At 36.0% G+C, this 26864-nt stretch overlaps 1 protein-coding gene across 1 annotated transcript in view; it reads right to left on the bottom strand.

The window, feature by feature from the left end:
* The window catches only part of Tpr (translocated promoter region, nuclear basket protein), a 54984-nt gene that overhangs the window by 22679 nt on the left and 5441 nt on the right, over positions 1–26864 (bottom strand). The window contains exons 4-28 of the mRNA XM_028775728.1: positions 26486–26559; positions 21828–21924; positions 20492–20595; positions 20147–20311; positions 17575–17667; positions 16687–16767; positions 16523–16610; positions 15196–15336; positions 14768–14859; positions 13835–14032; positions 12223–12330; positions 11296–11522; positions 10598–10761; positions 9807–9943; positions 9569–9717; positions 8653–8815; positions 7356–7490; positions 6791–6931; positions 4800–4965; positions 3565–3731; positions 2659–2811; positions 2167–2283; positions 1651–1854; positions 1356–1540; positions 592–739 (exon numbers count right to left, since the gene is read on the bottom strand). Of these exons, the coding sequence (XP_028631561.1) occupies positions 592–739; positions 1356–1540; positions 1651–1854; positions 2167–2283; positions 2659–2811; positions 3565–3731; positions 4800–4965; positions 6791–6931; positions 7356–7490; positions 8653–8815; positions 9569–9717; positions 9807–9943; positions 10598–10761; positions 11296–11522; positions 12223–12330; positions 13835–14032; positions 14768–14859; positions 15196–15336; positions 16523–16610; positions 16687–16767; positions 17575–17667; positions 20147–20311; positions 20492–20595; positions 21828–21924; positions 26486–26559 (3497 nt within the window). The remainder of the gene's footprint in view (positions 1–591; positions 740–1355; positions 1541–1650; positions 1855–2166; positions 2284–2658; positions 2812–3564; positions 3732–4799; positions 4966–6790; positions 6932–7355; positions 7491–8652; positions 8816–9568; positions 9718–9806; positions 9944–10597; positions 10762–11295; positions 11523–12222; positions 12331–13834; positions 14033–14767; positions 14860–15195; positions 15337–16522; positions 16611–16686; positions 16768–17574; positions 17668–20146; positions 20312–20491; positions 20596–21827; positions 21925–26485; positions 26560–26864) is intronic.

Here is a 26864-nt window from a genome sequence, read left to right as displayed (position 1 = left end):
TAAAGTACTGTTATTTTGACTCTTGGCTTTTCCTCCTTTCCACACTTCCTGCTCAGAAGTCTCTGAGCACTTGGTTATGTTACTCTAGTATGGTTCAGTGAGTGAGCTGATGGACCCAGCAGTGAGTTGTGAGCCACCAGTGCTGTGAGTTACAGTGGTGAGCGCACTACGGACATTTCACAATGGCCTTGTTTTCCTTTCTCTACTTGTTACTTTTTCACTTGATGCTAGAATTTTATTTTAGAATGAGTCTCAAGGTATTTATACACAGCAGCTGCAATAGATTAGAAATCTGGAATTTTACAGACTATACATTACAGTCTACATAATCTCAATCCTAATCTACATGTTACAGAGAAGGAGACTAAGATCAGGGAAGCTGAGCAAGGTACAGCATACAGAGCTAATCCTATGGAAGCAGAATTCCAAACCAGACAGCTACAACAGAGCCTCTACTCACACAACTAGGCACACAACTAGGCATACTGGGTAGATGCTAAATTTACAAGTTTAGGATGAGTGCTCAAATTAATATATCGTGGTAGAAATACGTGAGCTTTGCTTCTTTTTAAGCTAGGCATATGTACATACCTGCACCTTTTCCCTTTCCGCATTCAGGCTATCCTGCAGTTCTTGCAACTCCCGTTCTAGAAGTTCAACTCTTTGTCGGTATCGCAGACTCTCAACCTGAGCCACCTCAAACCTAGTTTCAGCAATTTCTTTTTCTCGTCGAATAAATCTACAAAAAGGCATGTTAAAATTTTAGAAAACTAAAAATTTAGTGTTTTAAAACTTGGGGAATTATCAAAATGACAGATGCATCACTTTAGTATTCACTTTCATGTTTCAAAGACAGATTAGCTTTTGGGCTTAGACAGTAACATTAAACATTATTCTGGGCCTACAAAATGGCTAAGGAAGTAAATGCACTTGTGCACGACATGCACACACACAACACTCAATAATATGTAAATAAACAATTAAAAATAGAGTATCTTTAGGTTGCATCCAATGACACATATCTTTAAAATGATTTATAAGACATCTAGTTTTCCTTTCCTTTGGTGAAACAGGATCTTTATATAGCCCAGGCTGTGCTGGAATGGCCAGTTCCCTCCTTGGCCTTCTGGGTGCCAGGATTACAGATGTGCCCTGCCTGTAACGGTCTTTAGTTTCTCAGAAAGATCAGCTCAAGTTCTTCCTATCAGATTCAACCTTAAACCCACTGATTGAACGTATGTAAGGATCAACAATGAGCACTAGGTCCCTTGGCCAATTGAGACTGAATGAGTTGTACAGCGCTGTGCTTGTGTCTTTCTTATTACTGAGTCACTTAAAGAAGGTAGTTGACTTACCTAAGAATTTCTAAAATTTGTTCTTGAGATTTTCCTTCTTCATTGAGAGATACATTTAATGGTGCCTGCACAACCTCTTTCATAGAGGTGACCACCTTGTCACTTAATTTTTCGATTTGATCATGAAGTAGTCTGTTTTGTTTCTCTAGATCTTCACAGCGAGACACACTCTTGGAAACTTCATCCTACAAGCCAAGGGGCCATTATAACGGTTTCCCAAATGTACAGGAAAAAAACAAAATACAAAAAACCCTTTCATTTCTCCAAAACATTCTACTGCAACCTGCGACATTACCTTCAACACTCTCTCTCTTTCTTCCCAAGATGCTTTACATTCCAACAACTGTGATTCTGCTTTCTGAGTTGTTTCTTCCAAATGCTGACGGATTGATGTCATTTTTGAAACCTGTTCCTTGGCAGCTTGCAGGGCTTCGACATCCGCAGCATGCAGCATCAATTCTCTCTCATACTTATTCTGAGCTTCCACAGCTATTTTAGCCTGCAATGAACAATTCCCCCATTGACAAAGATTAAAATCCACAAATTAGTACTTTTACATACACACACAAAGTATTTCTGTGTATGTACATGTGGTGTGCACACATGTGTGAAGGCTAAAGGACTCTGGGTGTCCTCTGTAGAGCCCTCCATTTTATTCTTTCAGACAGGGCCTTTCACTGCTCCCTTCCAGCAGCCAGCAACCCTAGCAACCTTCTGTCTCCCACAGCACTGGGCTTTCACACATCTGGAAGCTGGAATCCAACCTGAGGCTGAAAACTCACTGCTCAGAAACTATGAGAAGAACACTTACTTGTTCCTGACAGTCACGCCTGGCTTGCTGTTCATTACTTAAAGCTGTGCTTGCTCTCTGAAGAGCTTCTTGTACTTCATTCTGAACAGTAGACAATGTTTTCTTCAATTCAGTTAACTAAACAAAACAAGAGTAAGCCACAGTTAGATACTTAAAACAGACATTGAACAATCCACTTTAACTAAATTGAATACAACTACAATCTGATGTAATCTAAAGTTTTTACTAATCTATAATCTACATCCTCTGCCTACTATTTGCAAAATCTGAGGCAGAGCTTCTAAAAAGTAGCACTAAATAAGCAATTTCGTCAAGTGGTCTAAATTCTTCAAAAGGAAATTTAAACAGATGCACAGAACTGAGTGAACATAAAATTCCTGAGTATGCATTCAAGCAATTTTTGATGAGATAAATCAAAGTATAACTTATGAACTAATGAAGGAAACTCAGATTCTTAAGAAAGCAAGCTACTATGAATCCTAGTGAACTCACTTGCTGTTCCATGCTCTCGATGGCTTTCCTCTTGTCATCCTGAAGTTCTTGCTTCTCCTTCTCTACTTCCATCAACTTTTTCTCCAACTGTGTCTGAAACTCTGCTGATTCTTTCAAACGAACTTCAATGTTCTTACGTACCTCCTCAGTTACCTTCATCATAAGCAGCCAGAAACAAAAGTAATAAGAATGACATGAAATACTTTTTCCAATTTAAACTAACTAGAGCCAAACTAAAGTTACTATTTGTCTTATACTAGAAGAATCCCTAAGATGCTGATTAGCCAAGCAGATATCGCACATACATCTAGAAGCATAACTTCTCTTTCAACCTGGGTTTTTCATATCGAAATCTGCATCTCTTTATTTCCCCTTCCAGCCTCATGTCCATTTGCCCAAATCCACTATTACTAAAAGATACGTTCCTCACACACTGATATGAATTGATGCCAATCACAACAGGATTTAAAAAAAAATGGTGGCCTCTGTTGTACTTTCCACAACAATATATCTTTAATCTACTATAATACCCTTTGAAGAAAATTTTCTATGACACATTAAGAACCAATGGTTCCATATAATTGCACAGAAATGACACACTTATCTGAAGACTCTCGACTGAGGCTTGACAGCTTTCTACTATCTCTGATGAGCCACTTGCCTCTATTCAAATGTACCCACTTGTCAACTGTTATGTGGAGCCATACACATGCAGCAGATAACTCATACTCATTCTCCCCAATGTCTGATCTGGACCTATTCTGTGACTTCTAAATTGTATGGCTTTGTTTTGATTTATTAGACCCAAGAACTTTCTAAAAGTAAGAGCAATGTCAGCCCAACCCACAGCATACTGCTTTATATACAAGCAAGTTCTTAATTAAGGACAGTGTCAATTCTACGTGCCTGTTTCTCCTTGTTCAAGGAGTCTTCTAAGCTGGTCACCATAGCTCGGTACTGTTCCACGTTACTAGCACTTGTCTTGAGTCTTTCTTTCAAGTCATTGACCTGTTCTTCAGCCTGCCTTAGCTGACTTTTAAGATCATCAACGTCATCTCTGTCACCAGGCTGACCTGGAAGAAATAAAAATGCTCTAGTAAAATATATACTTTCAATTAATGCTTTAAGTAATAATAAAGATGACTTCTATCAAGTGTACATGAAATCAGGATTAAAGCTAAAATTATCTATAAAGTATATTTTAATCCATAATCCAGGTGGAATACCAGAATAAAAACTAAGCCAGGCATAGTGAGTGGCACAGGCTTTAATTCCAGCACATGGGGGTCAGTGGTAGGTAGATTGCTGATTCAGGATTAGCATGGTCTACATATAAGTTCTAGGCTGGACCTTATTACAGATTTAGTGAAAACCTCTGTGGTGGTTTAAATGAGACTGATCACCCATAGGCTCCAAAATATTTTTCAAAAATATTTTTGTATGCTTGGTTCTCAGTTGGTTGACTGTCTTGGAGGGGTTAAGGAGTGTGATACTGTTGGATTAGGTGTGTCACTGTGGGTAGACTTTGAGGTTTCAAAAGTCAATGCCAGTCCTAGGGTCAGTCTCTCCCTCCCCCCGGCCCCCCCCGATCAAATCAGGATGAAGCTCTCAGATACTGTTCTAACATTGTGTCTGCTTATATGCCGCCATGTTCCCTGCTAGGACAATAATGGACTAACACTCTGGACCTCTAGGTATGCCTACAATTAAATTCCTTTGTAAGAGCTGCCTTGGTCATGGTGTCTCTTCACAGCAGTAACAACTCTAAGACAAGTTCTCATTTCAATCAATAAACAAATTTTAAGTATTGATAAATGGTTTTAGTGTTGCGGAGAACTTGTCTTACATGTTATGCTCTGGGTTTGATCCACAGAAAAATATACCACTCCATACCCATAGATAGCTTCAAAGATCAGAAAAGTCAGAACACAGTTTAGCCTGGTGTCAAACAATTATTTGAATTCCCAAGTCTTCCAAATTTATTATGAGCCCCAACTGAACTTTCCTATTTGGAGAGTAAAATGGTTTCTCCAGCCTTCATTAGCATGCATGAAGAGGGGATTTACTTTCAAGACAGAGTGTAAACTGTAAGTCTTATCTGTTTTACGTAATACTACCAAGCTACTTTCTTTGCTCTTTACCTTTACCGGTTCTCTGTGTGGACTGAGAAGCAAGCTGGGCTTCCATATTATTAAGGTGCTGTTTCAGTGTAGCAATGTCCTTCTGAGCATTTTTTAACAGTTCTTTTGTGTTAAGATGAAGATTTATTTCTGTGTCTAGCTGTCTCTTGGTATCTAATAGTTGAACCTGTAAGAAACAAATGCATTAACACTATAAAGATGATCTATGTAACAAGATACTCAAAGAAATATCCTAAGGACCCTAGAACCCTTGCTAAGCTAGAGTAGAACATCTGAAATTCTTAACAAGAGAAAGCACATGTTACAGTCATGGCTTCTAGTGTAGGAAAGAGAAGAATACCTAACTTACTGAAGTAAGGCACTGGAATATGTCACAAGAAAATGATGAGATTTCAGCAGATTCCCTGAATTGAGAACACAGACCTAGAACCTAGAAAGTTCCTGAAGACCAAAGCATCTCTAGTTCATGCTAAAGTGAAAGTGTAATGAAAGCACCCTGGGGACAAACAGGGGGCATCTCTTCAATGGCCAGCACATTAGTGATAAGCATGTTTGTGAATTATCACATATCACCAAAAAGCTCAAAATGAAGAGTGCCTAATACTGAAAGTTAAGAGCAGCCAAAATCACTAAAATATTCTCTGCAGCACAGAGCCAGTACTTTACAAAGGTCTTGTGTTAGTGTTGAGAAATAACTAGAGTTAAACCAAACACCATTCTGGGCCTACTTAATACATCATTAAAAGCAACACTCAAACTATTTTTAGCTTTACTACCTTCCACAAGAAAACTAAGAAAAGCTCATAAGAATGTAAAATATCCAGTATCTAGATCCACGGTCAGAAACTCCTGGGACTACTGTTATTTGTTGTCCAACTAAAGTAGACAGGATCCTACTGATGGTTAACACCGTTTACTTTGGCTGCAGGATGAAGAGGTCAACCTTGATTTGAACAGAAAACTGTTTCCATGGAAGATACCTTAAACATTATATATCAGACAGTGCTATGTGGGCTGCTAGGGCAGAAAAGACATTAATGGGCTTAGCTAGTGCTAGACCCTCTGTGGTGTAATACTGATTTTGGCAAGAAGTGCCCACCAGTGCTACAATGGCATGATGGTTATGGGGCAACAAACTGCTTTTTGATTTACAAGGCCTGCTCTACAGTAGGAATTTCATGCCTAGTACTGTAAACCTAGTCAAAAGCCCAGGACTAGGAAGCTCATAGACCCCAGCTGGAAACTTACTGTAGTTGTCTAGCTAAATGGTCATGCTATCAAACTGCACTCTAAATAATTTGCTTTACACACTGCTCTGTGCTGCTCTTAACTTTGGCCAGGAAAGCTTCTTTCTTGCAGTGTAGTGGTTAGTGCACACCTATAAATGTTCAGCCATGCACAGGCCATCTATATCAACTTCCTACCATTTGAGGCTCTGGGGATTTCTTGGAAGTCAAGGCAGAAAGAATGGAAGAGCGGCTGGATGAGAGGGAAGCTGTGAAATGCAGCGGCTGGATGAGGGAAGCTGTGAAATGCAGACTCTGGTCATGCCATGTCTATTGCACACATCAACCTGAAGGAGCCGAGATTACCTATCTAGACAATACCTACCCAAGATCAAGCCAGTTAAATTCTAGCATAGATGAGGAAGAAGCTACTGGCAGCTACTAGCTGGTGAAGGAGGCAGAATTACTCTCCCTTGGGGATGTGGCTGCAGGTAGGTTACTGCAATGGGCTTATGGGGGTCACTAATTGGACTTGGGGTTTATTAATAAAATTAATAAAAGAAAATGAGAACAGAAAGTTGGGAGGCAGGCGAGGTGGGAGCAATAGTGAAAGTTGGAAGGAGGTAGTAAACAGATATGATTATATGTATTATAAATGAACAGAGCTTTCAAAGAATAAAAATATTAAACATTACACCAGGCATGTTTAAGATTCTGTAGAGAACAGCAACTATAAAGCACACGGACCCAGAAGCCGACACTCACGTCTAGATTCCTCGTAAGCGTGTGTCTTTGTTCCACCTCATTTTCCAATTTCTTCTTCAGGTGAGAGATCTCATGCTCCAATTTTTCTATCTGGCTACTCAGCCTTTGTTTGGTTTCAGTCTCAGATCGCTCTAGTATGCCCTAATGTAAGAAGAAGTGAAGGATGCTTACCAATGAAGAAATTAAGCAATACAAAGATTAGAAGCTATATAAAATTATGAGATTATAATGAATGATGAAGTTAGAGTTGAGAAGATTGTCTCTGTAGATATGCAAAGGAAGTATTTTGGCCACTTTTCATATTAAGAAGTTTACTTCATATTAAATATTTATTAGTGGTATGGGAATGGGGGCAAGAAACATTAGAGTAGTTATATAGTACATAATTCTAAGACCCAAACATGTTAATTACTTTGCATCAATCAATTCTCTTTCTGAGTTTTAGAGTATTTTTTAGCACACCACCAATTTAAATCATCACTATAATGGATGAAAAAAGTACAACATTTTTAGTTAGGAAAATTAAGATACAAAAGATAATTTCATGTACTTCTTATCTGCTTACCTGGATTGTTTGTAGATTAGTCAGCAACAAGTTCTGTCCCCTCTGTTCAGCTAACAAAGATTCTCTTTGCTGAGACAGACGGACTTCAGACAATTTAAGCATTTCTTTTTCCTTCTTCAAATTTTCTGCTCTTACCTTAAAATGAATGTAAGTGAAAGAAAAAATGTTAGGAAATACTGTGTCAAAAGTAATACACTTAGAAAATTAAAATAACATTTTCTTTACTATGTATTTCTTAGTATGATTTAGACTACAACTCCTGACCAAGTAAATATAATTCCCTGTTTCATGAACTAGAATATAAAGTTAAAATGATTAGACTTAACACTAATACTTATAACTTAGCTCTAGCAAACTATTCTTTAAAAATAATAATGCAAGCTGGAGAAACAGCTCAGTGGTTAAAAACAGTTGGTGTTCTTCCAGAAGTCCCAGCACCCATAGTGGGCAGCTCATAACTGACTATAACTGCAGCTCAAGGCAATACAACGCCTTTGAACTCCGCAAGCATCTGAACTTACATGCAGACACTCATTTACAAAGTAAAAAAAAAAAAAAAAAAAAAAAGCAAAACAAAATCCAAAATATAAGTGTGTAACTATTCCATAGTCAAATTAATACACTATAAATTATGTTAAGTTTTATAAGCCAAAGTAATTCCTAAGGACTTCTTTTAAAGCAATGACTAAATCTAGTCATAATTTCTTTCTTCCTTAAAGACTGCACTCTGTCTCAGGGGAGATGCAAGAGTAAGTTGAAATGCACTATTTTCAAAGTATTTGGATTTAGTCCTGAGTCATATTAATTATCAATCCTAACACTTAAAACCAAAAGTTTGAAAAAAAAAAAAGTTCCTATATTCCCATCACGTAGTACAGTAAGATAAAATGCAATGTAGCAAACAAACAAAAAAAATCCTAGTGTCTTCAAATTCTAACTAATCTGTTTCTCATGACTGTCAAAAAGAGGCAAATTACTAACTAGCTTCTGTACCCATTTCTTATAAAAGAGATGACAAATAGTATCTAGCTTATAAGTAAAAGCCAAAAGTAGTGGGTGTTAACTTTATCATAATTTTACTTGTTATTTTTTATCATAATTTTATTTGATATTTAGTGTGGAGCATTCTTTTTTGTAAATGCTCAACTAAGATTTTATTTGAAGTCTTGCCTAGATATATGTAAGCTATTTGGAAAAAGTGTATAGTTTACACAATGTTTTACTATGCTATTTCAACCAATAAAATTAAAGAAATGACTAGTGGTATCAAATGCCAGTAAGGGGGTATTGGCCTCACTTCTGCAACAGCTAGCTTCTCACTGGCTCCTCTCAAGTCTTGTGTCATCGTGTTGATGATCTGTTCCTGCTTCTGAGTCGTTGCAGTGAGTTTCTGATTTCTCTCTTGTAGAGATGTTATTTCTCGGCGATATCCTTCTACATTATCTTGCAGCATTTCATAACTGGGAATAAAGATGATCAGTTCTTAGGTCTTTGAAAAATTTCACAGAAACTTAATTTCACATGATCAAAATTAACAAGTGGCTTGTGTAATAATGTGCAACCTTTTATACTTCCCTTATTTACCAGTTAGAATTGAAATTATAAATAAGGAAATATTTCATATTGATAACTTATTAAAAATTCATACTGAAAATAATGACAATAAAATTTAAATACCTAAGATAACAATCACGTGAAAAAAGACTCCAGAAATGACAGCCACAATACGAGTACTGGGAGGCTGAGGCAGAATTGCCATAGGTCTGAGTCTAGACTGGTCTACTGGTTTATCAGGCTACCCAGGGGTATACAGTGAGAGACAAAAACCCACAATATCAGCACTGGGAGGCTGAGGCAGGATTGCCACTAGTTTGAGCATAGCCAAGTCTACTGATTGAGTACTGTTGTACTACCCAGAGGTATACAGTCAGACCCTGTCTCAAAAAATTCACACTTCTCATCTCTTCAGAAAGAGCTCCAGAAACAATGTTTCTTAATCTGAGGAAAGGAAACCAGTAGCATTGTCTTAAGTTTGCTCCTGGTCCTGACCAGAATTCACAGCCAATGTTAAGGAATTAAACAGTAGTTTCCCATCTTGGAACACATTACATAGATAAGCAATACCGTTGTAAATTAATTCTGGGACCTGACTGGTCAGAATACTGTGAGTATAACATTTAATGACATTAATTCCTGAACAAAAGAAAATTTACCGTTTAGAAGCAAAATCTAGCTGAGTAGAAATTTTGGTGTTTTGTGAGCGTAGGTCTGTGACTTGCTCTTGAAGTTTCTCTAGCTGCTCATTTTGAAGTTTTTCACTGTCTATTTTTTCTTTTTTATAGTTCTCAAAGATTTCCTGCAACTAAACATTGGAGATCGTTAGATAATACTATTTCCACTGAAAATTCAACTTGAAACTAACCCATGACTTGAACCAGGTATATTCTTTACCTGTTTAAGGGCAGCCTTTGCTTCTATAGCCTCTGTGGATTCAATGACAGATACCGGAGCAGGAGTAGAAACAGTCTGTGGTGTTGTACTTGAACGTTTTGGAGTTGACACAAGAGAAATATCATCTAAACTTGAAGCTTCAGAAAAATAAAAAAAGACTAAGCCAGTTTTAAGGATTATTTGCAAAAGCACCATTACTAAATTACGAAGTAGAAAGTAAAGTATTACTAGACCTTTCAGACAATGAATATGTTAAAAACTATTAAAGATTGATGGCTCAGTGGGAAAAGCTGCCCAATAAGCTGAGTCTGATAACTGGGACTCACATGCTATCAGGAGAAAACCATCAACTCCCACTAGTTATCCTGACCTGAACACACAGTAGCCTTCATGCATACGCATACACACAAAGATAAAATGTAAAATAAAAAAAAGGAAAAAATTGTTCCTCATTTTTTATTAGATACAATTTATTATAAATTAAAATACTAAAACAAGAAAAACAAACCCTAATTCACTAAGTTTAAAAAGTATGGTTTTTAACAATATTGTTTTTTTTCTTAGTAGTGTCAAAATGATACCCAAAAATATATGTTAAATTCAAAAAATATTAATATTTACTAAGAATTTTTTTCTTAGTAGTGTCAAAATGATACCCAAAAATCAATGTTAAAATCAGTTCACACAATAGTTGAAGTCAATTCTATATTAGAGTAGCAATTGCTTTTGTCACAAAACCTATTCACCAGTTCATTTCCAAAATATTGTCCTGTAATTACATAAAAATCTACCTTGTAATGGAATGGCCATTCCTGTTGTTTGTGACAATAAAATTCGGTACATGTCACGCTGACGAACTATGGAATCAACAAGCTGCATCTGATGTTGTCGTGACTCTCGGAGCTGTTCCAGTTCAGTGAGAGAGTTCTCAAGTTTATGCTGAAGTTCAGCAATTCTGCAGAAAACAGAGTCTTTGTAGGTCCGTGTTCAGAAGGGAGTACAGTTTCTATTATACATCATTCAAACACTGTCTACCTTCATGCGCACTATTTTCATATTCTTTACTTTTTATTCTGTTGCCATTACAGGAATTCCTTCTTAAAATTCCCACCACAGAAGAATTAAGTACTTGTACTCATCAATAGCATCTGAAGAACTATTAAACCTACTGAAACTTCAGTCTTCTTGCTTTCAGTGCCATTCTTCCTTCCCTGACACATTACCTCTATAATAGTTACTCAGTACTCTACTTGAGTAATGCTCATCTTTTCCATGGAGATTTCTTTCTTGAAACTTAAATGAAGTCTGCCAAGTTTACCTATTTTAGCACTAGTCATATTAAACTGAAGTTTACCTTCTTATTAAAAATAATCCCATAGTACTGTTGCTCAGTATTGTCTTTCTAAGCCTCTATACCTCCAGTATACAGCATATCCACACACCAAGCTCAATAACTGTTGCTTAACACACTGACATGGTCGCTGCTTACTTAGAGGAAGTTGTCTCTTGTTCTTCTCGTTCCCTGGTTTCCCCAAGTTCTCGAAGAGCAAATAGCAGACGCTGATTCTGCTGTTGAAGCTCTTCAATATTCCTATAAGATACTAGATGCTGCGAAATTACTTCAGACGAACTACTTATGTCAGCAGAGCTGACCTCCTCATCCCGAATTACATGGTTACCCCTTGCTTCTTCAAGTTCCATCAAGAGCACTCTAATCTAGAAACAAAAATTTAATGTTATAAAATAGTATTACTAGCTTTGGTTACGGGAACATTTGGAAGAAACAAAAATTTTAAATGACAGTATCACTTATAAAAAAAACAATGCTAATATATAGTATCTTAAAAAACAAAACATCAAAATCTATCACTTTAGATGTTAAAAAAACCTAAGAAAAATTTTTTAATGAAAGTTATTTTTAATATGAAGAAAACTTACATAAAGTAGAAAAGTAAACTTTCAGAATCAAGGCTACTTTTTTAACACGAAACTACAAGTAACTTATTTAGTGCTTGTTTTATATGGTAGGGGAGAGGAAGAGCAGACATGGTGGTAGCACCTGAAATCCCAGCACCCAGGAAGATGAGGAAGGAGGATTAGAATTCAGGGTTTAAGTATGAAAAAGTCCTTTTCTCAAGAAACAGTAGTAATGAGTAGTGCATAGCATAATCCAATTTTAGCAAAACCACACTTATACATTCTGATATGCACTTTTTGGTACATGTCACCAACAATGTGAAAATCAATCAAAATCTCTAAGAAGACAATGACAAGACTGTAAGTGCTAGAGCATTCCTCCTAAAGGACTGGAATCCTTTGCACCTTTCCTGGAGGCACCTCCTTAGACATTAAGATTCAGGCATTACTAGGCAGTCAGCATTACAAAGAAACCTGGAAATCACACGTATGTTCTAACCTGTTGTGAAAGATCTTTTATTTGTATTTCCATTCTCTGGTTGTCCCTTTCAAGTACTGACGAATGTTTGTTGGCTTTATCAGTATCCTCCTGCAATCGCTGAATCTCCTTTAAAGTATAAATGCAACAGAAAACTCAGTGTCACCAGTGTCTATTGTTCTATAAAACAATAGACATATAATATGTGTATGTTACATGACAGTTAAGCATTTTCTACCCTTTTAACAAGTTGTCAAGTACAACTTTGCAAATAAGTATCAAATTCACAATGCATCACCAAATGACCCCAGAATCTTTATGATCAAAAGGATCAATAGTAGTAACCATGGTTAGACTGAAACACATGAGATATCAAAATTAAATCATATTTAGGTTCTTAGTTATTTTCACATAATTTTAAAAACATCTTGGTAGTTCATATACCTTTAAGTACATAAGTGCAAGAGGAAAACTGTGAAAATAGAAGTACAGAAATAGTCAAAAAAGACAGCACTCATAAACCTACTAAGTACAAAACAAGGTGAATTAAGATGCAAAGTAGATGCAGTTGGGTTACAATTAGAACCCTACAAACAAGAGATGAAGATTTACACTAGAAAACACATGATTTATGTTGTGGATAGAAAATTCCAGTTACTAAAAAATACAGAAATGTGTGTTAAGCCCTTCTATTATTATTATTATATGACAGTGAAGGAACAAACTGTTTTGTAAGGTGGAAGCTGCTATTCTAATTGATAAGTCTATCTGCCATTTAACCACCACATACTCTTTGCATACCAAGATGATCAAGGCAATATCCTACTAACAGAGAAACTTAAAGATCTAATTGGTCCCAAGAGACCTCTCTGAAAATGGAAATACAAGGTTCATTTGTCAGATTGCCAACAGTTCCTTATGGCAAAGTGAGTAAAGTTACTCTGATGCAAAACTCTTCTGTACTAGCTATTTTGGAATGTCAGTGGCTTCTAAATTATAACACAAGATTTAATTCCGAATTAAGGATACAAGTTACTCACATTCTCCAAGAGAAAAATAATCAGTTAAGAATAGAAGATATAAATTTATTTATCTACATTTCCTCAATAAAGTTCTCTTAAATCTTCAAGAGTTCTCTGTAAAACGCTATACTCGTAGTAAATTAGAGAGTATAAACTCTCTTCTATCATTAAGTAAAACATAGCCTCCAACAGCAAAAGGGTATTCATGAACTTGCAACTTTTAACACGGCAAAGGAGCTGTTATAAAATAATGCATACTAAGGCAGGCTAAATTTTGAACTGATATAAAAATCTGTGACCTAATATCAAACAATGATTATTTCTAGACGGGCTCATCAAAACCTTTTGAGGAAAAAAACGGTTATGCTAAATTAGCCAATGTCCCAATGCACTATTAGAACATTTGAAGAGTTGTCAAGGAGGTTTCCCTCTCAATCATCTGAACATATGTAAAAGCCTCTCACAATTTAGCTCAGTCTAAGAAAAAGCTTGCCATGGTGGGAGTGTAAAGGCTCAAGCTTTTCTAGTGCAAAGACTTATGAAAAAAGCACCCAGTACAGATGTTTCATTAGTAGCTGTGCCTACAGCTCAATTTCAGAAATGGAACCAACCTTCATAGCTTGCTCAAGCTTTGCAGACAGACTGGCCACAGCTTTCTGCGCACGCTCATACTCTTCACGCTGGCGTTTCAAAATCGGTGCTTTGGCTTCCACTTCTTTTACTATCTCATCCAGATACTTATTAATCCTTTTATTTTCTAGTTTTTCCAAAAGTAACTGATCCTGAGTCTCCACATAAGCATTATATAGCTGGAAACAGAAAAGGTGGTCATTTCACTAAGTTGAAATGTAACTACAGGAGTATCTAGCCTATGGGGGCTCATAATGAACATCTCTTACCACTTACATAAAAGGAAGTATTTGCTATTTGCCACATATAACTACAAACTAAACAGTTAAAGAGTTCGTTTTTTATTTAGACGTATTTGATTATGTGTATGTGTCTGTGTGTATGTGTCTGTGTGTGTGTGGGGGGGGGCAGGACTACATTCATTTGAGAGAAGATACATTAAGGATGCCAGAAAGTGACAGATGCCCTCGAGCTGAGGAAAGGTATTGTGAACTGCTGGACATGGGTACTGGGAATTGCACTTGGGACCTCTCAAGAACAGCAGGTACTTTTAACCACTGAGGTGCCTCTTCAGCCCAGCACCCCCTCCTTTATTTTTAAAATATTTATTATTTTATGTGTGTGAAAGATGTATCTATGAGTGCAGGTGCGTGCCCCAGTGTGTATGTGGAGGTCAGATGACAATGTCTGCGAGCTGCTTCTCTCAACACAGGTTTTGAGGACAGAAATAAGTCTGTGAGAATGCCAGCTCAAGTGTTTTACTCATGGTAGTGCCTCTCTGGCCAAAGAAAACCTCTTTAAAAAAATCACCTGCTAATTATCAGGTAATTAGATAAATTGGGGGAGGGGAGATAAGTTTCAGATATCCCTGAGCACTTCTGCAATAATGAAACATGATCTAGTATCATTCTTACCTCAGTTAACTTCATGCCAGGCTTTACAATTTTAGCTACGGCTGCTGCGGTGGGAGACATGGCTGCAAGCTCTTCTTCAGACAGTATAGCTCCTGTACAAACACAATTTTTTTCTTTTGCCTTTTTGCAAAATTGCAAGCCACTAATGGATATTTACGTGAAGGAATAGTGACATTAATTTTATTTTTTACTTATTATATTTCAAATAACACAAATATGGTGACCACACAATTATAAATAAGTATTCTAGGAATTAACAATATTGTGATCAAATGGTATTTATATCTGATGACACTGTAAAGACTTACAGTGTACTATTTTTCAAATAATTAAGTTTTCTATATTGCAGCATAAAACAGAAATGCTGTTATTTTAAGCTACCACATAAATATGTTCACCCAAGAAATTAACAAGTGTCGTAGTCACACCTTTACGTTTTGTAGCGGAAAGCAGGTCATTTGCATTCTCTAATTCCTTTTCCAATTTTCCTATTTTTTCAAGCATTTCTTTTTCCATTTGATCTTTAGATTCTTCCACTTGTAGAAGATGATCTTGTATTGTTTTGTTGGCTAAACATTTTAAAAGACAGGATATTGAAAACCATCATTAAAATATTATAGTTTATTAAATAAAACACAGTAAAAATCTTTCTTCTGGAGACAGCATTAAATTCTAGAGGCTACGTTTGATGATTATCCATTCAAAACCTGGCTCTACTTGTCAGCCTCTCAGTGGTTCAGTCTGAGGAGTCGGGCTGAGTCTCTTCAGTATTTCTCACCAACAAAACCCCAAGAGAGCATGAATAGCAGAGAAGGAGCACTATGTACATCTTTGGAATCAATTTTGACCTTTCGTTTAAAACAGAAGAAACGAATAGAAAAGATAAACACAACGATACAGATCATAAGCACTGTTGGCCTTCCATTTCCCTGACTCCATCTCTTAGATTCAGTTGTGGCTTGAAAATAATCAGGGAAAAAAAAAAAAAGGTGTATGTGTACTAAAAATGCAGACCATTTTCTCATTATCACCAAAACAACAAAGCAGGCACTACTTACACTGCATTCAGTACTGTGAATAACCTAAAGCTGAGTTATGAAAGACTGGCAGATGTGTGCAGGTTACAGGCAAGTCCTACACCACTTTAAATAAGAGAACTGAGGATCTTTAAATATTCTTGATGGGTCCTGGTACCAATTCTTGAGATATAAGTTTATTTACATATGCTTAAAATGATATTTTCCTTGAGTTTTCTTCAGTTTTTGGCACAATTTAACTGCAAAACTGTAGGTTTTCTAGTTTGAAATTTCAACAAGTAATCACTGCTGAATCTAAGGAGCCTACAACCTACCTAAAAGCCTAAGCTTATGAAGGTCCAGGTATGTAATTTGAATGAACAATCACTTGGAATACATGAGGTTTGTCATGATGTAGTTCAGTATCTCTAAGATTACATATGGATTTCTACTTAACACGGCATATCCACTATGGGATGACTGACTAAACATGCTCACACACTCAGACTGACAGTGTAAGAGATGTCTAAGAGGAAGGAGGAAAACAAACCACCACCTTAGCATCTATATTTTTAAATATACTACTTGCTTTAAAATATAATTCCAATCCTCTTAGCCTAGGCTATTTCTTCTACATGAAATGTCCTGGTTAAAGCCAATCCTTATTTTAAATGAAATCAGTGAAACAAATTTGAAGAAATGTACAACAAAACCACATTTATCACGCTCTAAGTTTTACCTTCTCCAGCTTCTTTGAGCAGTTTGTGCAGCTCATCCACTGCCCGAGTTAGTTCATTACTCTTTGCCTCTGAGTCATCAGCAGCGCTCTGAAAGGGAATCATAAAGTCAACACCAGTCAAGAATCCAACACCAGGATACTAACGTGTGTACTGGAGGATTTACCTTGTATAGATTAGACAGCTTTATGTGAGCATTTAATTCATTGTGGAATTTCTCTTCCATGCTGGCCTGCTGTTCTTTGGCCTAAAAACAAAGTAAAAGCTCAATTTTATATGTGTATACTAGCAAGTACAGCTTGAATATTTAAGATATTTATGAAACACCAAGACAGAAAGTTCATATTGTAAAGACTACAAATGAAACTGATTTCTGATAGTAAATTACTTTGAGAATCAAATAGTACTTTTCAAGCAAAATAATAAAATTAAAATGAACTCACATTGGTTTTGTACCTAGTACTTAGTCTAAAGCATGTAACTGCTATTTATGATTCTATCAGCATAGAAAACATTTGGAGCCATTCTGGTTGTTTTATAGGTGTTGGAGAAAGATGAGAACATGGTCTTGGACAGGTATGGTAGTACAGGCTTACAATCCTATCATTAATGAGCTGAGAAGGACTATGAATTTGAAGGCACCTTGAGGGCTATAGAAGTGGGGTCAGTTCATTCTGGAAAACATAGTAAGGTATTATCTAAAAATAACAAAGAACAAAAATATTTGACAATATTTTGCTAAATAACACAAATATACGTGCTTTCATAATTTTGTAAATGAAATTTATTTTAGGGATTGGCACATAGCTCCGTTGGTAGAATCTTGACTAGTGTGCTGACCCCAGCATTGTATAAAAACCAGTGATCATGATGGGAGCACACCTCTAATCTAAGAACTCTGGAGGTGGAAACAGGAGGTTTAAGAGTTCAAAGCTATCCTCGGTTACACTACAAGCCTTAAGACCAGCCCAGGGAGATCAGACTAAACCAAAACACCAACACCACCACAACAAAATCAGAACAACAAAAATATTTTTAAGTGGTCATCATATACCTCTTTTAATTTTGTCAACAAATCCTCTACATGTTTCTGAAGATGTTCGTTTGATGTTTTCAAGCCATTCATCTGTTCTTCCAGTCTTAAAACCTATAAACAAATGGGGAAAGAGACAAAACAACTGAGATCATTTGATATGAAGTTTATACTGTCAAAAGTAAAATATATCTTCCCCCCCCAAAAAAGGAAATTTATACTATATAGATAAGCATGACTAAGAAAATGTAGTTATAAGACCTTATTCCTGTCACCAGCATGTAATTTGGTAAAATTCCTTTAGCATACAATCCAGCCTCCACAATGTTCCTGCTGCCCACTTAAAAGTCTAGTGGAATCCAAAGTCTACCTACAATGATGCCTGAGCAGAGAGGGGCCAGAAAAAGCACTCGGCTTCATCACTGTGCCCTTTACCACTGGAGGACAGTGTTCTAGCTTCAAACAGGCAATGCCAGTGAGAGGGCTTGGTCCCCAGCAGCAGGAGAAAGACCACCTCTACTTCAGACAGTGGATATAACTCAAAACGGTTTACTTTTGAGGAAATCCACTGAAAAGATTCTCATAAAAGTATAAGTTTCAGATAATATTAAGATCAGACTACTATATTTGGTGAAAGAAGGCAAACACAATCCATCACCTCATGATGGCAGCCAGTCCTTTCACAGTATATGACCTGGACACAGTCTTTTGAAAATCATCTCAGAGAAGACTCCTGAACCTTGTTGGGAGGTCCATACCAAGTTCCTTACCACTTACAATGTGGAAAAATTCCAGGGCTTCTCTTAAGAGAGCTGTTCCAGACATCTGGAAGTGTTTGCCCACTACGTATCCTCAAAGTAAACCTCACCAGGAGTAATCCTCCTCAGAAGTAAGTAACATTTTGGGCCCCGGAGACGATGCAACGAGAATTCTCTACCACAAAACCTTTGTTCTTCCTCTTTTCCATAGGCCTTATCTCTGTTCATGCATAACAAGATTTTATAACTGACATCTTCAGCCAGCTTAGGTGAACACTGGATATTCTGCTATGTCAAATACAAATCCTTGGGTGGTCTGAGAGATACTCTAGTTTACCACATGACAAACAGATATTCCAAACGATTACCCATTCGTTCAAATTACATTCTTGAACCTTTAGACAGGCTTTAGGTATTTATTCAGGTTTTAGGCTTTTAGATCACTCAAATTACTTGTTAAAATTTCCAACTAGCCAAAACTATAGACAACAGTTCAGTTAAATTATGTCCAAAACTGAAGAAAACTCAAGTGAAAGATAATTTTAACCATAAACAGATAAACTTTTAATTTTAATTCTACTGTCATTAGCATAAAGCCACACAGTCACTTAATATTAGAGAACAGGATTGATACTAAAAGCCTTCCATATTAGTCATCCGGTAGAGAATAAGGACTCCACAGGGAATTATCTGGTTTGGGCCTGTAGGATGTATCTTTATGTAAGAAGGAATTAACAATAATCAACCCTATCCAGACAACTCAATATCTCAATGATTGGAAAATAAGGCTAATGTTGTTGGGAAATTTTACTGGTACTACTGTTGTCCCAGTCACAAATTTGACATTATTTTAGTTTTCCAGCATGTGAACATGCTTCTAAATGGTTTCTCTGTGGAATACTTTCCTGGCCACAATTATAAATTAGGTTACAATCAGAAATCTGTTGAACATTAACTATTGTAATTGACTCTACTGAAAAGATTAGTCCTGATCCAAAAACATTTTTCAGACTCCTAGTCAAAAGTTGTTTTAGGTAAGATGATTACTGCAGACTCTGATCTACACAGTGAGAAGTGTGTTTAACAGCAGCTCCTGATACCCCAGGGTAAATATAGGTGGTACTATAGAAACTACAAGGCCTAGTGTAAGAAATCAACGAATGAGTTAAAACATGGAGACTCTTCTTACAGGTCAACCTTTACTTGATGCTTATTTCTTTATTTGACTTTAAATGGCCTTGACATGAAACATATTTTAGTCTGTTGGAATTACCATGGTAACCATGTATTGCATTCTCTTAATGGTTGCATGCAAACATTCGGTGCACCAAATGTCTCACTTCCGTAAGAATAACAAGAAGAAAACAGACAATTCGACTGAACTTACACCACTATAGTAACAAGAGAAGAGCAAAGGCTCTGGGTTTATTGTCTCTCTAAATTGATAAGACTGACCAAAAAATCAATCAATCAATAAATAAAATAAACAGAGTTCATTAGCCTGATGCTATCTTTGTACTTTAAATTTCCATTGTCATACAATGCAAATTAACAGTGTACTGTAAGTCAAAATAGAGAAAAATCAACTGATGGAATGTGTTTGAACATAATTCACAAAAAAGGGGCTACTTCTTAAGTGTATCTTTGGAAAGAAAGGTTCATTATTCAAGTGGGTGGTATAAAATGTCATTATAAAATCCTCTAAACATTCCCCTAGGTCAAAGTTGAGCTCTGCTGTCACAATGCAATACAAGTTTTATAACTGAGGAGGTAACTGTCACTTACTGATGTACAAAGGCCGCCTCTAACATAAGCAAGGTAATTTTACTACTTACCTCTTCTTTTTTGTTTTCAAGATTACACTTAAGTTCCAGAATTTCATTTCCTTTTTCTCTTCCTAGAGCCAACAGCTCATCAGTTTTGGTTTTCAACTCTGTGTTCAGCCATGAATTCTGATTGTGTAGCAACTCCTTTTCTTGTTCTAATCGTTTTTCTCGATACTAAAAGAAAATTTTAAAGTCGTATTTAACTATCTTAATTAAATAAATGTAGCTCAGGGACACAGGATCTTTATTTCAGAGTAGAAATTAGACTATTAAGTAAGATAACACAAACACAGTAACAAATAGATGCTTAGGCATTTGAGTCTTCTTCATTTATTGGGGATCAATATTACTTGCCTTCACAGCAACATCAGAAGCTTGAAGTTCATCCAGCTTTAACTGAAGTTCACCCTTTGTCGTATTGCTTTCTTTAAGTTTCTCATTTAGACGTTTAACATCCTCTAGAAAGGTGGAAGAGAGTGAGCATTTGAAAATAATGACTAGCTAACACTCGCAGAAACTAAGTAACAAAATATATTAGAAATATAAACCTTTAACACAAAGTGCTTTTCAACTCCCCCGTTTAGCTTGTTTCTGTCATAATTACAAACTATATTTCTATTAAAAACCTTTTTATTCTATCAAAACCATTTAAGTTAAAAGGTAATGAGACATATAAAAATTCTCTATTAAAAATGTACACATTTAATATTTTTCTGTTCTTCAATAACCATGTTATTATGAAACTAATTCATTTAACCTTAATTACCACCAGCTACCTAATCAACACAATCAGCAAACACTCAAAAGTCACTTTCTTCTAAAAATCAAGTTCCAAGCTGAGTATTACCACACACATAAACATGTGAATGTTTTTCCTATTTACAGAGATTAAATTTTTAAAAAAGCTCAAAGGCAAGTATCACTAACTGTTTAAAGCTCATTTTTGACAAATATGCCAAACATGGTATGGTGATACATCTTATACTCGTCTCCTAAATTCAGTATTTTTTTTCTGTTTAAAAAAATTCTTAAGACTATCTTATACCTGTCTAATGAACTTTAGTAATTTTTGTCCAGTGTTCCCCCTGTATCTCCTTTCTTTTTCTGCTAATAGCCCTCTTCATATCGAGTCTATGTCTATACTCTGACCTCTGCCAAACTTCTTATGGCTTCTTTTCATGGTCCACTGAGTTTAACTATAGTTGCTCCCACTCCTGAACTCACTGCAACATGAACATGTGCTACTTGGGCCACACTTGCAAGAGACTGGGTCTGCCAATCTCATCATGGAAGGGTTTGGGGTCCATGAAGGCCACCCTTCCCTGAGGTACTGGCAGTTAATGGTTGCTGAGGGAGGGTGTTTTTTACAGTGTACAGTTAGGTAAGGGGCTCATTCTCTAGTTTGATTTATTCTTTTATTTATTTTCAAGACAGGGTTTCTCTATATAGCCCTGGCTGTCCTAAAACTATGTAGAACAGGCTGGCTTTGAACTCAAGTCTGCCTGCCACTGAATCCTGAGTACTGGGATTTAAAAGCAAGTGACATGATGCCTGGCCAATGTCTTGATAATGGCTAGAGACTGAACTTCCACACTGAAGAAACAGAAAAAAAGAACTGTAACATCAGAAGCAACTCTTAGCACCAACAATAACAAAGAATGCAGTTAAAGGCACAAATACGTTTTCATACCTGTTAAATATTCAACTTCCTGAGATAACCTCTCATTGGTTCTGATTAAATCTCTTTTTTCAGCTTCTAACTCTTCCTTTGTTCTTGTAAACTGACTCTGCCATATCAAGAAACAACAAGTTCAAGATCATAAGTTAAACAATGCAGGTATTTGAACTATCAATTCAACTAACATTAGCAGTAACTTAAAAATGCTTTAACTTGTTTATCAACAAATTAAAAAAGTACTCCTAATCATAACACCTCTATTTCTGAGTATTAACATTTAGAATGGGCTGGGGGAACATGCCAACACATGGATGTGAAACATAATTATCTTACTATTGCTTTAACCTGCATTTTCTTATTACTACAAACATTTTGTGCTCTCATTCATTACTTATGCAACATACTTCCTTTGCATGTATTTTTCTTGTAACAATTTCCTTACTACTTGAAAGAAGTTATATATTATAAACAGACTTAATGGCTTATATGCATATTTTTATGTAGAGAATTAAACTTCAAATGCAAAATTTAAAGTTTTCTGATACAAGCAGAGAAACATTTATGTACCTACTAATAATCATTTATACATATTTCCTTTGCCTCTATCTCTAATGTTTTTTAAAAAGCTTTATTTACTTAGAAAGAGACCCTAACTCAAAAAGATTAAGACCACCCTCAAATCCAAACAAGGGCCAGAGCCATGGCTCAGGGAACAAAGGCCCTGTTGCTAATTCTTGATTGGTTTCTATTCATTGTGGTAATGTTTCAACTGAACTTAGAGTTCACCAAGACAGCAAGTCCATGTTGCCTTTATAGTCTAGTTCAGGGAATCACTTAGTCCTTCCTGCGCTGAAATTACAAAATGGCAACCATAACCACCAAGCACTTGTGGGTTTTAGGGATTCAAACTCTGGTTCTCAAGCCTGATGCATATGATTTAAGTGCGAGCCATCTCCACAGCCCTACTCTAAGTCCTTAAAATGCTTTCATACTTAAAAACCTCTTTTAAATAAAACTGTTTATATATAAAGTGTATAACACATATAGATAAAACCATACCAAATGATCGTTATAGTTAAGTGAATGAATCTCATTTATTTTATCAGATTATCTAAAAAATCTATTTCATCAAGTAATAACACAATACAATTTCATTAACTAGAACCCTCATATACATTCAACTGTGAGACTTTTTCATTCTACATATTTGTTCCTTCAACCTGCTAATCAGCTTTATCTGTCTCCATATATCTGACTAATTTCTTTGATGACTCTAGATAAGCCACATCATTTCTCAGTGTATGGCTTAGTCACATGTATAACATTTCTCTATATTTGCAAATAAATTTTTTTTTTTTAAAGACCAAACAAAGCGCACAGCAGATTTTCTTTATCCATTTGTCTGTGACTAACTACAGGAAAAGTTGTTTCCAAACTTTTGGCTACTTTGATCCATGCAGCAAAAAACGTAGATGAGTAAGCCTACCTTTACAATGTAGAGATTCCTCTGAATATTATACCCAGGAGAAGGACTGCTAGGTTACAGGATAGTTCTATATTTAGTTCATGAACCTCTATACTGTTTTTCACATTGGTTGTATCAAGCTACACATAAATCAGCAATGTACAATCAGCAATAAGTAAGAATTATTCTCTTTTCTCTGTATTCCTGCCAACGTATCTTTGATAATAACCATGTATTATATTACCAAACTGTGTGTTCACATATTTTATTTCTTTTATAATTAACAAATGAGATCTCTTTCATATACCTGATCATTTTTGTCTTCTTTGAAAATAAGTCAAGTCTTTTGTCCATTTTCAAAGAAAATTACTTATTTCTACTATTATTTCTTTATACAACTTGAATATTAGGCCCTTATCAGATAAGTGGCTTATAGATATTTCCCTGGACCTTATTCCTGGTAGCTACTGTAATGTTTTATTTCCTTTGTAGCACACAAGGTCTTCTGTTTGCTATGGTCGTAATTATTTTTGTTCTTATGGCTTAAACATTTGGTGTGATTTCCAAAAAGACTATTGCCAAATTCAAAGGCTGACAGTTTTGCCCCTGCTGTCTTCCAGTTTTATAGTCCCAAGAAAAAGAAATAATAGATTAAAAAACAAAACCAAACCCATCACCACTAAACCAATTTTCTGTTGATGGTACTCCATATTCATTGTTGTATTTTGTGTTTCTAAGTAACACTATTATTCATTAGAACAACAATTTCCATATTTTGTTCTCTAGAGTCCTTGTCAAACATTAACAGGGAGTATATACTTATTATTTCTCAGCCCTAACTCTGTTGGTCTGTGCTCCTCTTTTATGTCAACCTAAGACCAAATTATTGGGTTATTATACTATTATAAATCTGAAATCAAGAAATTGCATACATTCAACTTTGTTGCTATTTCTCAGCACTGCTTTGCCTATTCAGGGTTATTGTTTGGTTCTATGCAAACTTTAGAATTATTCCTTCCTCTTCAGTTAAGAATGCTACTAGAATCTGGTTAAGAACTGTGTGTGGCTCAAGCCTGTAATACTAAGAACCTAGGAGGCTCTGACCGGAGGATTCTGGATTAGGAGTGCCAGGCCAGCTTTGGGCAGGAGTCACTGCTCTTCCACACTATGAAGGGTCATGTTTCATCTGTGTCTTCCTCTCTTTATTTCAGCAATATCTTATAGTTATTTACAAGTCTCTACCTTCTTTAAAATTACTTCTAAATAAACCTAAAAATGTTTTCACAAATGGGATTGCTTACCTACTTTTAATAGAAAGCCGCTATTTCACAAATGGCCATCTAAGGATTGTAGTTTGGGTTCTGGTTTATGGCATTATTGTTAAGTGATGTTAACATCATAAGGTTTTTTAGGTCACTGAGGGTGTGCCTTTGAAGGAAAAAGTGGGACACCAGACCCTCTGCTACCTGTTCTTTGCATTCTATTCTGAGGTGAAGTTTCCTCTACCAAGTTCTCCCTACCATGATGTGTTGTTGGGAGTGACCTCGCTTAAACATTACCGGCCTAGTCAGCCATATGTGCCTACTGACACAAAGTCTTGGCCTCTGTGGGAAAGCACTAATTCAGTTAAGAACAAATAATCATAGATCTTATGGACAGGTAGTCTTTGGTGGGAAAGTACTAGCTTAGGTAAGAACAAATGATCAATAGATCTCTGGACAGGTACCTAGGTACCTGTTCTGCTCTGCTTCTTCTTCCAACTTTTCACCCAGCCAATATCCTGTTCTTGAGAGCATCTGTACTCCCCCTGAGAACACCTGCGCTCCCCAGAAACAAAGAGACCCTACGTCATCCCCCTCCCCATATCCTGCTTCTATGTGTATATAACCTGGTGTGGGAACAATAAAAATTTGACATCTTGGTCAGACTTCTTGACTTGCTGCCATTCTCCAGGTACCCTTGTCCCTCATTCTCTTTTTCAGGTGGTCCCCTGGTCCCAGTTCACCACTCTGCTGGACGGGGCAATGTGTGGTTTGTCATTGGCCCAAAACAATACAGCAATCTGATCTTGGATAGAAACCTATAAAATTGTCAACGAAAATAAACCTCTATGTTTATATAGTTAAATAAGTGTGTTCTATGTGGTGTTTTATTACAGTGTCTAACAGAAAGCTGGCCTACAAGACAGTTTAAACATATCATTTTCTAGCTCTTATCAGTTTTGTTTTGTTAAATTCTATTTGTGTGTCCACTGTTCTTCTGGGCTATAGACTTCACTCTGTTGCTGTTTCATCAAACTTAGAATGTGTATCAGGACCTTGCATTAAAGCCTATATTAATTTGGAAACCCACCTCACCCAAGAACATGTTGTTATTCTTCCACATATAAATACATATTTTAAGTTTTCTGAAAATTAACATTTTCTTTTAATACCAAGGCAAACAAAACAAAACCCAAACAACAACAAATTAAAAAATTTAAAGGGCTTAAAGCACTGTATATTCCTTGCAAATTAATTTGCCAAAACATTTTGAGTATATTATGCTCCTATACAGAATCTGAAAACATGTTTCTCTTGCATAGTTTTAAAAAACAAATTGTTTGCTGGGCGGTGGTGGCGCACGCCTTTAATCCCAGCACTTGGGAGGCAGAGGCAGGTGGACTTCTGAGTTTGAGAGTTCGAGGCCAGCCTGGTCTACAGTGTGAGTTCCAGGACAGCCCGGGCTATAAAGAGAAACCCTGTCTCGAAAAAAAACAAAACAAAACAAAAAAAAATTGTTTGAGTTTTAAATCTCAAATCAAATGTAATTTTAAAAGTATAGTTCTATATGGTTAAAGAAAGACTGAGTATCACTCCTGTATTAAAAGAACATAGTAGCAATCTTTAGTATCACATTTTAATCTGATATTCTTATCACGGCCCTAAAGAAACAGTCACCAATGACTGTTGGTCACCAACGACACCAGTGACCCAGCTCCCAAGTGTATCAAAATACCACGAATGCTGGGCTATTCAATAGATAACACATAAAAAAAACCAACCGAGAAAAACTGTATGTATGTATACATTTCTATATATTTGTAGGCAACTTCTAGTAGAACGTTTTACCTTCTAGTTGAATAGTGTTGAATACATAAAAGCAGAACAGAAAACTTTTAAGTATCATAATTTCAATCAGCTTTATTTACTAGACAGCTTTTTACCTGAATGCCTAGATTACGGTCTTGAGCAGTTTCAAGTTCTTTGTTTTTCTCAGTTAACACTTTTACTTGGTTATCTAGACAAAAGGGATGTAATGAACACAAATATGTTAACTAAAATTTGTATTTTTACCCAACTACCACCATCACACACACACATTTTAAAATGAAAAAGTGTAGTCCATACTGATGTATGACTATATTCCAAATGTGCAAATGCATTCCTATCTTAATATATTCCAGACTAAAAGTTTTAAGTATTCTACAATCACATGTAAATATTTTATTCCCAATTTGGAGTAAAATTAGCAATGTCAATTTTAAAATTTTATTTTCTAGATAAATTTATACAAAATAAAGCAAGCAGGTCAGAACCAATAAA

This window comes from Grammomys surdaster, unplaced genomic scaffold, assembly GCF_004785775.1.
Source record: "Grammomys surdaster isolate TR1022 unplaced genomic scaffold, NIH_TR_1.0 259, whole genome shotgun sequence".
NCBI lineage: Eukaryota > Metazoa > Chordata > Mammalia > Rodentia > Muridae > Grammomys > Grammomys surdaster.
The sequence above is the reverse complement of the archived record's forward strand: the minus strand, read 5'-3'. Positions and strand labels throughout refer to the sequence as shown.